The sequence below is a fragment of the Marmota flaviventris genome, chromosome X (assembly GCF_047511675.1).
Source record: "Marmota flaviventris isolate mMarFla1 chromosome X, mMarFla1.hap1, whole genome shotgun sequence".
Classification (NCBI taxonomy): Eukaryota; Metazoa; Chordata; class Mammalia; order Rodentia; family Sciuridae; genus Marmota; species Marmota flaviventris.
The window spans coordinates 130,010,213-130,024,402 of record NC_092518.1 but is presented as its reverse complement, the minus strand read 5'-3'; the positions used below and the strand labels follow the sequence as shown (position 1 = coordinate 130,024,402).

The 14,190-nt window shown below is 44.7% G+C and overlaps 1 protein-coding gene across 1 annotated transcript; it reads right to left on the bottom strand.

Annotated features, from left to right (window-relative positions):
- Positions 1-332: 332 nt before the first annotated feature.
- On the bottom strand, positions 333-1,304 carry LOC114081958 (melanoma-associated antigen 10-like). Its single transcript, XM_027923445.2, has one exon. The coding sequence runs from the start codon at positions 1,302-1,304 to the stop codon at positions 333-335; it is 972 nt and encodes a 323-aa protein (XP_027779246.2).
- Positions 1,305-14,190: the final 12,886 nt, after the last annotated feature.

Here is a 14,190-nt window from a genome sequence, read left to right as displayed (position 1 = left end):
AAATGGAAAATTTTTTAAAAATGTGTAATCAATATCATTAATAAAATCATATGCTGAAGTTAATTAAGTCTTCCATTTGAAGGAACAATATTTTTAAAATTCCAAAAGGAAAACACAGATCAAATTCTAAGTAACTCCCCCAGAAAACAGGAAAATAAAGATGGTATATAATGTGTTACTCCAAACTTCCGTTGGCCCTCCACTACATAGGAGGGGGACTTCTCTCTTCAAATACAGAGTGAAGAATGGGCCTCAATGCACAGGGTGAGAGAAGCTTATGGATGTAGCCTAGAATGCACCCTGGCATGTGCTCCCCCTACCCTAACTACAATTCATACATGGGCACAATTTTCCTCATCTCTCAAAGCCTCTTCATACAGGGATGGATAGGACCTGGGCTCACTACCATTGATTCTGGCCAAATACTCCAAGACTTTCATCTTGCTGGTTTCAGCATGGGCTCTTGGACCCCAAAGGAACTCATAGCAAGCAGGATCACTACCAGGCATCTGGCGATATTCTAGGTACTGCTCATGCACTAAATCTTCAGTGACAAGCTTCCTGGGACCCCCATATATGAAGTGTTCCCTCCCAGCATATACCCCCATCACACTTAGTGCTTCCCAGACAATCTCTGAACTGACACTGTTGCCCTCCATGAAGATTACAAACAAAATGATTATCAGGAGGCCTGTCTTGGGCATGCTCTGGTCATCACCCAGCATCCCATCATAGGTGAGATCCAAAGCATTGGTAATGGCATAAGAGTGGCCAGAGGGGTCCACTTCCTTTATATCAATGCCAAACACTAGCTGCATGCATTCAGTGGCTACATTAAAGATCACAGAGAAGTGCTCCCAGTAATTTTTGATGACGCTACTCAGCATTTCTGCCTTGGTGGTATGCTCCCTCATTCGATACTTCAGAAGCAGGAACTGCACCAAGTCAGCCATCTTCTCATCCAGTGCATTTCGCAGCAAGGACTCACGGTCTTCCAGGTTATGCCAGGGGAATGGATCCTCCTCTCTTTGGCTGCTGGAGCCCTCAATGGATTGGCTCCATGGATTGGGAGCCATGGCAGCAGGGGGAGAGGAGGCTCTCTCAGGACTCTGTGGACCAATTAGTGGCCCAGCAGCAGGCACCTCTCTTGGTATGGTGGGGATCAGAGTAGAGAAGGAGGCAGTGACAGTGGCCTCCTTCTCCTCATCTGCAGGAACCTGCAAACCCATCAGGTCTAGCACCTCTCTTTTGGCTTGAGGGTCTCCCCCTGGCTTGGAGGACTGATTCCACTGGAAATGAGGCATCATTATTTTCCTTGGACAGCAGGCAGGAGGATGGGCAGAAGTTTGGTGATGGGGACTCACAGGCCTGGGGAGAAACAAAGCATGTAAGTGGCCTCAGCTGAGCACTGCACCCTTGGTGGTTCTCATAAAGCCCAATTAGAGGTCTACTAGTGGGTGTTGCTCAGTGGCCACAGAGGCTCCAATTCTTCTAGCAGGACTGTACCTTGAGAAACTGAAGTGAGACTGCTCTTCAACAGCCAGCCAGGCTGCAGAGCGTGAGGCAGTGGGGCTGACAGTTGGACATGTGGGGCTATGGACTACTGGGTTCTCTTAGTATTGGGGTCGTAAGGACCCTTGGTACACTTTCATGGTGGGCACCTCACATGACTCCCCATATTGCCTGGGGCCTCCTCTTCTCTGTGATCTGAGGATGATGCTTCAAAAGAAGACCTTACTTGACATCCTGGTTCCCACATCTCTTGGAAGTCTGCACTCTTGCTGCAGACAGTAAGCAAAACCCTGGGACTCCCAGGTCTGACAGGAGGGGTGGGCTAAACTCCATGAGATTCCCCTTTGTTCTGGGGTGGAAAAGCCCCTCTGTGCTCACTTCTGGCTCTTAACTTACCCCTGGGAAGGTCTGGACACCACACATCAGCTGTTCTGAGGTAAACTCTCTGAATGAGTGTTTACCTCCCGGAGATGGAACGAAAGGCAGTAAGATGGCCTTATATATGGTCACCACTGCCCAGGGGTAAAAGATGGCCAAATCCCATGTTTCCTGGGATTTCTTGGCTGAGAGAAGGGGCAATTTGGGACTGGGTTCCCATGTGTTCAGGTGAGGAGGTTCCCTCTGTCCTCAGTTGACTCCTGGTTGGGCCTGTGATTCTATTTCTGCTGAACTGAGTCCAGCCTTCCCTCATAAAGGCTTTTACCTCCCAGAGATTAAAGATATACAAATTAGAGAGGGGTCCTTCCTAGCTTGACAATTGGCACAAAGCATATTTCTGAGGGACATGATCCTCCTTTATGATCTTTGCCTTGACTCTTGGGATAACCTGGGACCCTTGTGTCTGATGAGCTGATGTCATCCTGTCTCATCAAGTCCCATCAAGCATCCTGAGAGCCTCAAAACTCTCAGAAGTGAGCAGATGCCACATTACAACTCTCAGAAGTGAGAAGATGACACATTTCATCACATTGCTCCCCAGGGCTAACGGCTGGACATAGGCCCCATGTTTTCTTGTCTGGAGGGTTCCCCAAATCCTGTGGTTTATTCTTCTTACTGTTGCCTACACCTGATCTTCCTTACTCCCACACCATCTGGATAAACTGACACCTTCCCTTCAGACAAAGACCCTATCTCCCTAAATACTCTCCACCTTTGTGCCCATGGTAGAAGTGACTGTACAACTTGTAGCCTCCCATAGTTGACCACAGAGGACAGCAATACTATGTGGTATTCCTTGTTTCAGAGCCAGGAATACCTGATTCCGTCCTCAAATAGGGTCCAAACTTTGAATCCTGGGATTCCTCTCTGTGCTAACCACATGTGGCTCCCCCTGCTAGCCTGTCATCACCTCTTGGACCAAGGTCCTTACCCACATAAAACCTCTCAGCCAAACTAGGAGGCAGATATGTGAGGGATTTACTTCCAGTGACCCTGCATGGGGCTTCACAGGGTAGATTACAGGGGAAGCCAGGCTCTCTGAGGTCCCTTCCTTTGGGAGGTATGGCATTCAGTCCCTGTCACCAACGTTCCTCACCTTGATTCCTAGCAGATGCTGGAATATCTCCCAGGGTCCTGAGAGGCAAAAGGAGTCACTGCAATTCTCCCCCATCCTCACCTCCAACATCTAGGCAACAGGCTGGAACTCCCAGGGTCCCTTGCAGCCTAAGGGTTTGTCCCAGAATATTACCTTTCATTCCAAAGTGCAGGGCTGACCATAGAGGTCACTTGGATGATTTGACAACCCTCCCACTGTTGTGGGGACTCCTCAGTCCACCCTCAGTGCTCACCTTGACACCCACAGCACCCTGTCCCTGTCCTGTCCCCTCACACCACCAACGGCTTTTACTCCCAGCATCCCCTGCGACCGGAAGGAGTACCCTGGTGTACCGCCGTGGAGGTGGACAGGGCACTCTCTGGAATTCTTCCCCCCGGGAAATGACTGACTACAAAGAGCGGGGGAAGAGGGCAACTTCAGTCTATGCCAGCTGTCACTTTGACACCCACAGCACCCTGTCCCTGTCCCCTCACTCCGCCAACGGCTTTTACTCCCAGCATCCCTTGCGACCAGAAGAGGTACCGTGATAGAAGGCCGTGGAGGCAGACGGGGCACCCTGTAATTCTTCCCCTGGGGAAATGAGTGGCTACAAAGGGAACCTACCCCTGGGGGGACGCATCTTCGGTCCACTCCAGCTCTCATCTTGACACCCACAGTGTCCTGGACCTGTCCGCTCCTTGTGCGGCTCAGCCTATGTCTTTAACTCCCAGTATGCCCTGCAGGGAAGCATGGTGAGAATTAAGTGGATCAGAAGATGTTTAAGGGGTACAATAGAGGGGGCTTGAAAATTCAAAGATGTACCGAGGGAGAAAGAGGAGTCTGGAATAACTTCTAGGTTTCTGGCTTGGATAAGTGACTGCAAGATGGTGCAACTTATTGAGATGGGTGAAACTTAGGAAGGTGGTTGCCAAGTTCTTTGGTGTATCCAGAAATTATTTACAGGTAACTCAACTCCTTCATAGTTGTCATATCATTAACAACAGGTATACGTTCAATGTCCACACAAAATGACTTTCTAAAATTACTTTGAAACGTTTCCACTGAGTCTCTTACTCAAAACATCAAACCTATTTTTTCAAGCAGAACCCATTTTATTTAAAAATTATTCCTAAGTCCTGTTCTGTAATTGCTTCTAACCCAAAGGTATTAACTCCTTTATTACAACATCAACAGGATCCAAGATTGCTCATTCTGAGAATAAATTTTTATTTACCAACTCATTCCTCCCTTCATTCATTCAATGTTGAAGACAATATTTTGTGTTGGAATCTCTACTGGGCATTGGGGATTTATGTGGGCCATTATAATCATCCATTCATCCTTTCTTTCATTCTCTCTATTCCTCCATTTCATCACATTATATTGCTCAGAATATCCAAGTTCTCAGGCAGTACCAGGTAATGAATGTGGTGAGAGAAAATGGATAGTGAGGCAGGTGGATGGAAGAAAAGATTTTAAATAAGATGAGCTGTTTAACAAAAACACATGACCCAAGAAGTTCATTCAGCTCTAGTGTTTGGACCACTGTGATAGTCACCCCATGTCAATTGCTGGTCTTTCCAATTGTTCCCAAAGCAACCAAAGGGACCTTTTAAACAGATAAAACCAATCATCTTTCTCCAATGCTTAAAAGAGTCCAGTGGTTTCCCATCACATTTCAAATAAAATCTACATACATTTCCCTCATCCCATGGGTGCCTTCCTGCCTCTACAGTCCTACCTGTTACCAAGATTCCCTTGGGTCACTCTGGTGCCCTCAAGCCTTCTTTCTGTTCTGGGAAGCCAAGTTTTCTCCCCAGTGTTTGCTCATCCTACTCTCTAAGACTGGAATCTGTTCGCTGTGATCTTTTCAAAGCTATCTCTTTCTCATCATTTAGGTCTCATCTCAGATATCACCTTACTAAGGAGATATTATTCAATCACATTTATTTATTTGCTTATTATGTTTTCTGAAATAGAAAGTTCAACATGTGGTCAATTCTTTTCAGGACTGTAGCCCAAGTTCCTTCCCAGGACCTGCAGGTAATCAACACATATTTGTTAAACAAATGAAGAAGCAAATGAGAGGACCCTCATATTTACTTATCATATAACTTACCCTCATATATCTTCTGGGAGATAGTTGTTAGTACCTCTACCTCATTGATTTAAGATCGAAAGAAGTGAAACCACTTGTTCAGGCTTGGAACCCAGGTGTCAAACATCTGTTCCACTCTGTAGTCTGATGGGAGGCAAGAGGTCTGCCTCCCCAGTCCCTCAGGCCTCACAAGAAAATTTAGTCATACTCCACCAGCCTCACTTCTTTGCCCCATCTCTTGCCAGTTCTGCCATGCCCTAAGAAGCACAGAAGTTAGTAGCCAAATCACATAGACTAGTACGCATATAGCCCAAATCCAGCCATGAATCCAGGGAGTACTACCCAGTATCCTCACATTAATTTAGGGTGAGAGGTTGAAATCTGCAACTCATTTGCATACCTGCTCACTTCTATTCATGTAGGATGGCTTCATTATGCCCAGAGAAATTGGTCGATAATGGAAGACTTAATCAAGTCAGTTACTTAGCTCCTTGCAGCTGGGAAAAGAAGGTGTGTGACCAAATGCAACCAAATTCAATAAAATTAGTTTGTGAGTAAGGGCATAATCCTTCATCCTGGTGGATAATTTTATAGTGGGGGCTAAACTAAATGCCAATAACCAAATGCTCAGAGCTGATGACTGGGGCCATTTGAGGTCAGTTCATCATCATATGCATACCCCTCATATTCATGCTGTGGGTGGTGGAATTCACCAGAACAGGACTTCATATTAGCCTTAGCTAAGAAAGGATTATGCCACTTCTCCATAAGCAATTTAAAACAATGGCTTATCTATTGTAAACAGCACAAATTGATTGTAAGATTGTTCTACACAATTCTGGTTTTGCCCATGGGGAGGTACCCAGGTGATTTTTTTTTTTTTTGAGAGAGAGAGAGAGAGAGAGAGAGAGAGAGAGAGAGAGAGAGAGAATTTTTCAATATTTATTTTTCAGATTTCGGCGGACACAACATCTTTGTTTGTATGTGGTGCTGAGGATCAAACCCGGGCTGCATGCATGCCAGGTGAGCGCGCTACCACTTGAGCCACATCCCCAGCCCCCCAGGTGATTTTTAAAAAATATTTACATAAATGTATTTTAATGTCTTTTTTCAGTTTCTTTCCTTCCTTCTTCCCTTGCTTCCTCCTTCAGTCTGTGTTTGTCTCTCTCTCTTTTTCTGTCTTTTCTTCCTGCTCTTCTTATCCTGCTAAACTAGAGAAGCATTGTACAGATGGAACCTGGCTTTGCTCTGGATTGTGATGCTGGGGAACATAGGCTGTGTAAATTGGTTAAAGGCCCTGGCATGTATAGTCTTTAAAGAAAAGCAGTCAGTTTCTTTCCATTACATAATGCACATGGATTTTCACAGTAAATTAGACCCAAAGTAGTATCCTGGAGCTTTGATGTTGACTTTGTTACACAAATAAGTCCTGCTTGTAATTAAAACATTTAATTGGTAAAAGTGATAACTGTAAAAATGCTTTGTCCCTCTGTAGTCTCTTCCTCAATTGTTACCCCTTTTTTCCCAGGTTAGTCTTTGCCCAACCAGGAAGAATGAGAATCTGTAGCAGTTTGGAATCAATGGGAAGCTACTGTTATTTTGAGATAACTTCCCACCCAACATACCTGCCCTATCTTTTGTTTGGCTTATAAGTGTAAACATGCAGAGAAGGTTGCTGATCAATTTCTTAGCATGGTAAACAAGGCTTTGTGACCTTGGCTCTCATTGACAACTTAGACTATTTTCACCACTATTTACCCAGGACTCCTGCATCTCTTCATTTGCTGCCCTCCAACTCAGATTTCAATATCTATCTCAATGTCACTTCCATTATGAATCCTTCTAGAAAACTCTGGTAGATTTAGTCCTTTCTATGTGTTCCCTTAATCCTTTGCTCATATCTCTATTATACCCAAGTATAGTATCATTGCCTGTTCCCTTATGAAGAGGAATCAGGTCTTGTTCTTTGATGTACCCTTTTTTTTCCTTGTTTTCCACCCCTACTCTAGTTCTAGCACAGTGACTATGGGAGATACTGACAAGGGAGGATGTGAGTGAAGGAATGCTCTTTTGGGGAAAGCCCTGGTTGGAAATTTTCTTGCTGACAGTGTGACTAAAAGACCAGCAGCATCAGGACACTTGGGAACATCTTAGACCCCATCCCAGACTTAGGCAGTCAGAAGTGTCATTGAACAAGATGCCCAGGTGTTTTGGTTTTGGTTTTTTTTGGGGGGGGGCGTGGTGGTTAAAATTTATGAAGTGCTGCAAGAGTTGGTAGAAGGAGAGAATAAAAATCAAAATAGTGCAGAAAGTATTTTCTGTCACAGGGACAAGATAAAAGTAGAACAAGTTCAAATGCTCACAAACAAATGGGATGCTGGAACTGTTCAGAGTGGATTAGGAGAACAGCTTGCTGACTGATTCCTGAGGGTCTCCAGATTCTTCCAGATTATGTTTGTCCCATGAGAACCAAGCAGAGGGTGCCATGGCTATGAGGTTTCATAGCCAGTGTGCGGGTAGGTGGCATCACAATTGACTCCTTGGCTGAAGCTTACCAGCCAGTGACCCAGGCCAGCTTGCAACATAACCAAGCCCTCATGATGCATTGCCTTGCATTGAATTTCTTTGTTCCAGCCTTGCTGCAAGCCATTAAGAATACAAATTCATTTCCACTAAACTCTCAAGTTTTTGTTAATATGTTCAATTTCCTTTGAGCAAAGAGATAGTCTGACCTTATTTGAACATTACACAATGTACACATGGGTCAAAACATCACATAGCATATAATTTTATACTGTACATATGTCAATTAAAAATAAATAATTAAAAATAAGAAATTGCATCTCAACACCCTGACTATGCCCCCTTATCAATTTATGGTAGTCTTCTCAACGATTGGCCTCAATGACAAGTCTCTCCTTCTGTTCACTTTTGCACACTCACACTCCTCTGTACTTAACCTTTCTCCATCTATTTCCTCATTCTTCTTTCTCCCCCTCTCCTGTTTATTTTCCTTTCCTCTGTCTTCTTCTCCAATGCTGAAAACATTAATTGCTGAAATCCGAAGAATGAAAGATTCTTTAAATTCTGTTTTTAAACTTAATCTATGACCTATTACTTTTCCTTTTATCTAGCTTTATTGAGGTGTAATTGCTATAGAAAAACACATTATGTACATAAATAATGTATACAATTTTGTGCATTTGGACATGTGTTTACATTTTTGTTACCATCTGCCTACCACTTCACAGAAACCACTTTTACCAATGACTTTCCAATTGTTAGGTCCATTGTCAAGCCTTAGTCTTCTTCTTACTGGATCCCTTTATAACATTGAATAGCACTGGCCACTACTTCCTGGAAATGCTGTACTCATTAGAACACTATTCTTTTTGTCTGTCAAATATTAGGTGCCTAGGGTCCTTTCTCAATTTTATAACTTTTTCCCTGGGCATTCTTCACTACCATGGTTTCAACTACCACCTCTATATTCAAGAACTCCCTCTCTCCCCACCACCTTATATCTGTAGTTCATAGCTTTCCTCAGCTCCTAATACATGTAATAGTCAATTCATCTGAAATATGTAACTGGACACTTTCACAGGCATCTCAAATGCAACAAGTCCAAAGTAAATTTCTCATCTCCCTCTTGTCTCAACGCATAGAAATCATCTCCTTCCTTGTGTTTATTGTTTCAGTGAATGACTATGTCATCCTTACTATCACCAAAGCCACGATGACAGGTGGTATCCAAATAGTCACCATATCCTGCCAATTTCCCTTTGATTAACATGTCTCAAGTAAGAAGTGGCATCACATCTCCAAAAGAGATGAGAGAAATCATGCTCCCCATGAACTGTGTATGCCTTTTGCCTTCCCATCATTCAAGTCTGATTTCAACTATTAATGCCTGAGAAAGGCCTTCCCTGTCCATCTTATATAAATTAGCTAGTATCCCTCCACTACTACCCCACACTGTATCCCCTTACTCTATTTTATTTTCCACAAGCCATCATAATTATCTAAAATGATGTTTATTTGTTGACGTGTTTATCTTCTGTCTCTGCAGATTGCATTTCCAATTTCATGGTGGCAGAAGCTAAGTCTCCTCTATTCACCACTGTTTCACCAGAGCCCATTAACTTATTCATAAGTGGCTTCTGGATGAATGAGTAAATACCCCAAATGACATAGACCTGGCATATCTATCAAGGGAGAGGCAAAGGCAAAAGGATTCCATGTTATCACAGATTTAGTAAGTATGGCAATGCAGGAATCTCAGAGAACAATGGAAAAAAATACCAAACAGGAAACCTATAATTCTAGACTCCTCATTCCCCCTCCATCAAATACACTTATCATGAATCCAGGGAGATCTTGTCCAATACTGACAGAAGCATCCCTTAAAAAGCATTTGCTGCTACAATATTGAGGAGGATATTACTCACTATGGCCCATCTTGTCCTCTTTATGAGGACACCCAGCAGCAATTCCTTTCTCATATTATTGAAAATAGTTTGCTTCTGTGAGCAACTGGTTGGTTTTTATCTTTGGAATCCTGGGGTTCATATAATGCAATTTTTCTCCTACAACTGGATGCTAAAAAATCCCAAACTAAATTGCAAGTTCAGGACCCTACAGCATGAATTGCACGTACAAACCTATCCCAGGCTCCATCTCTTTATGCTATTTTAAAATTTTCTCTTAGTACTGACATCTCAATCTTTAAAAAATTGCAGTTGTTTTAAATTTTTTTCCTAATTCCATTTTGAGCAATGAGAAATATGAAAATATAATAAAATAATCTCCAACACTTATTACACAGTACACTCTGCCCAGCTGTGGTTGGGATAGGAATCTCTTGAAAATGTAGCAAGTAGATGAATTAGGAGCTTCCAATTAGTTGGTCTGTATCTATCATTGTAGTTTGAAACCTTTATTACTCACCAAGACTGTTTTTGAGAGCTCATTCCCTTTATTTTCTGTGAAGAGAAATACAACTGTGACAACATCTGAGGGGCATTCTTAGCTTGCTGCCCTGGTCCCCACCTGGCAACCTAACATTGCAACAGTCCCATCTCCCACCCATCCCATCACCAGACAGCAAACCTAGGTTAGGCTTCCATTCTGTAGGCAATGGGGAGATATTGAAGGGTTTTAGGACAATTAGGATAAGAGATGTTACTCTGCAATGTTAGGAGCAAATAGGGAGGAATAGAATGAGAATCAGGATGATTTACTGAAAAGTTATTACAATAAGCCAGGCTAGAATTAACAAGGGCTATATCAGTCGGGGTTCAACCAGGAAAACAGAAGCCACTCTAATTTTTGATAAGAGGATAAATGTATTGCAGGGAACTGGTTACATAGGAGATAGAATTATTGAGGAACCAAATTGCATAAAATGACTCAACCCAGCAGGAAACAAAGAATGGAGAACAAAGAATGGAGCCAGGTTTTCCAGAGTCCTGATGTAAGGTAACATGGTGGAAGTGGAATCATGTAGGTTCTGTTGGTGGGAGATGAAGTTAGAGAGTTCAAGGCAGAGAAAAGAACAAAATACATATTTTGGTTTCCCCTTCCTCTCACATTACAAACTCCATCCAGGAAGTACAAGTACTTAGGCAATGCAGAGGAAGGTTGGGGAATGTCTCCGAAGGTAAAGGGCCTCTAGCAAGGTGGTCATAGTGGAGAGGATGGAGTCAACGGTTATTTCAAAGTAAAATTGACAGGAGTCATGAGTCTTTTTTCTAATGATGAGAACTATTTTATTAATCATGGTGTGGTCTTATAGGAGTGTAGAAGATGAGGCTATGTGGGCCTTGTTGAAGTGGAGATTCCTATCAAGGTGGAGGAACCTGAGAGACAAGCTCAGCTTTGAAGTTCAGAGGTCAAAATACAGAAGTGGAATGGATGACATGAGCCAGGGAGCATATGATGACAGAGATGGGAGTTGCGGGGCGGGGGGGGGGGGGTCTGAGGCACAGTCCAGAGGAGCACTCACATTTAATGGTTGGTCAGAGAAAATGGAGAGGAATCAGGCAGTGATGGAAAAATAGTCACTAGAAAGGGATGTGTGAGAACAAAAGGAGAAGGTGTTACATGGAAGAGGACTGTAGGTCTTCTATGCAGTGACTTTGGACAAACCTAGCCCTCTATTCTCCAGCATTCTTTTTCTTCCTACCATTGGCTTCTGCTTGTCTGAACACTGGCACTGTGGAGCATCCAAAAGCCTTCAGTTTGAGATTCTATAAGCTCTGATGCCTCCATTGGCAGTGCCGAACAACAGAAACTGAGCACCTCCCCCTCCGCTTTGCCAACTAGTGTGCTGGAATGTTGGTGCCACCAATATAGCACAGAAGTAGTCACAGCCTTCTGAGATCCTATCTGCTGAACCAAGTAAAGTATCTGCATGTAGATTAGTTACTCTTACACAGATGCATGTCCTGGGGGACTGAGTATGAAAATACAGATGTATGAGGCCTTAGAGAGAGCTGTGTGGCAGGTTTCACCTAGGAAGTGAAACTCAGCTAATTATTTTTTAAAAAACGAGTCTTTGAGAGGAGAATAGATGTGCAACCAGAGCCCCAGGGGCATGGAGGACAGGAAGAAGTAGGGCCAGAACTGGAGCTGGAGAAATGGATTCAACCCAGGGCCAGTGGGAGGCCAGGAGGCAGAAGGGGGAAGCTAGGGCTGAGAATGAGATTCTGAAGGAAGGCAAGAGGTAATCTGGCCTCATTTCCATGCATTATGATTCTGACACCACACCACTGGCCTGATTTGTGATTCCTCTAGAGCTGTAAACCAATCCTAAGTCCTTACTACCCTATCTGGAGCAGGCCCTTAAATACTACCAACATATTTCCCTGTACAATCTACTTTATAACACTTTCCAGGCCTGACAAAATCTAAGCTGGTCATTTATTTATGTATTCCGAATTTCTTCTCTCAACACATGTAAGCTCCTGTGTTTATCTATACTTCTAGTGCCCAGGACAATCTGGTACAAAATTTGTGCTCAGTAAACATTACTTGGCAAACCTGAATTTGCATTGTGATCTATACTGCAAAGCTGCGCAAACCAAGGTGCAGAAAAATGAAGTGGCTGTGCCAAGGTTACATAGCAAGGAGGCAGCCATGCTGGAGAATCAGGAGTTCTGATTCTCATCTTGACTTATGGACTATTGCACAATTGCCTCCTTACTCCCAGGCCACCTAGAGGGTAGGCCAGAGGAGAAAGAGGCTCCTGTGCAGTGGTAGGAGACAGGACTCTGAAATCCAAGATCTAAGCTCCAATCCTGCCTTTACTCCATAGTGGCTGTGTGACTTCCAGCAAGTTCTTTCATTTTCTGACTCTATTTCTGAGTGTTGCAAGCCGGACCTCTCAAGGCTAGTGGGAAAACACACGGAGTCCACAGAAGCATCCTGAGAGAAGCAAACCCTTTCCAGCCTGTAGCCTTTGGTGCAGAGGGATTTTTGCAAGATCAAGACGGGTCCTGGATCTCCTAGAACATTCTCCTCTCAGTATTTTATAGGTCTGTGAGTACTCAAGAGCCTGTCTGGCTGCTGAACTGTGGCAATTCGTGGAGCTGACCTGGAGCAGTGGGGAGAGGCTGACATGACAATTAACACAAGCTATCCAGATGGAGGAAAAATGAAGAGGGTGACATCCTCTTAGAGGCACCCATGGGCAGGTGAAACCATAGGGGAATAGTGGTGCTTTGAGAAGACTTTCGATGTAGGAGGCATTAGCAACTCAGCTTTGCCATTGATGGATTTGTTGGTGATCTTGGACAAGACCCAATTGTCCCTGGTTCCCAGTTTCCAACTTCATACAACAAGGACCTTAAAGGCACCCACCAGCCTGCCTCCTTGCCATTCATAGCTATTTGTTGATTTACACAGTGCTTTTTTTAAAAAAGGATATAGGGAAATCCACAGCTTCTCAGGTGAAGGGCTTTGGCTGGCCTAGCTGGGTCACTAGTCTAGCTGTGGAAAAGGCCCCATAGAGGAGCAGCAAGAGCACAGGCATTAGCAATTACATTGTGTCCTTTTGGGGAGACACTGTCTCCACACATACTACACCCCTCCCATCTCATCCGCCTTTACACATGAGCAAAATCTCCTCGTCTTTGCCCTCCTTCCTGGTAAACCTGTGTGGAGGAAATGACTCTTCAGTGCTCAGCGCCCATCTGTCCTCATGCTCCACGTCTGGTTCTGTGGCCCTGTTGGAAGACCCACAGCCCCAAAGGACCCACCTCCCTCTTCCCACACACCAACCTCCCCTTGCTCCTCTGTCCCCCACCGTCAGAGGACACACAGACACACACACACACACACACACACGGCAGAGAAGCTGATTTTATTTTCACAATCTCTGTAGCCAGACCTGTGGAGGCTTCAGGGAAGGTTCTGAGGTCTCAGGCCTCGCTGGTGTTACAGGTCCTCACTGCAGCGACCTCAGCAGCTACTTTCCAGGCTCTGGTCGTCCCCCTCAGGCTCGACGGTGGACCTTCTTCCTCAGCGGGAGACGGCGGCTGCCTCGGGTTGCTCCTCTCTTATTGCTGTCAGCTGCGGTGGTCCGAGCTCTGGCAGCTTCTTTGTTCCTACAACGCCCTCGAAGGGGCTTTCTAGACTTTCTTGTCATCTTTCGGCCCTGGAAGGACAACAAGGAGATCACAGAGGGGCACTGGTTTGGGGGCAGACGTGGAGGAGGGTGGCAACAGGGGCTTTGTGCAGGGGGGGGTAGGGAGGGCAGTCCAGGGGCAGAAGAGCAGGACTTGGGTGGCTCAGCTCACCTTGCTTTTCTTGTACTTGGTTCGATGATGTATGCACGTCTTCTTTTGGCCCGCTTTGCTGCCAGAGTTGGATTTTGCACAGTGGGGAATGGATGCCATGGGTCTCCTGCCCATGTTTCTGGACCAGCACCTCCAGGTAGTCTGTCCAGGCCGCTGAGCTCCCTCTATTTATGGTCCCCATGACAACAGGTGGCCACACCCTTGGGCTTTGTTGGCTCAGCAAGTCCCACCCCAGGCCACACCCCTAA

Excerpts from the sequence above, each read along its gene's own strand:
- LOC114081958 (XM_027923445.2), bottom strand. The coding sequence starts at position 1,304 with ATGCCTCATTTCCAGTGGAATCAGTCCTCCAAGCCAGGGGGAGACCCT.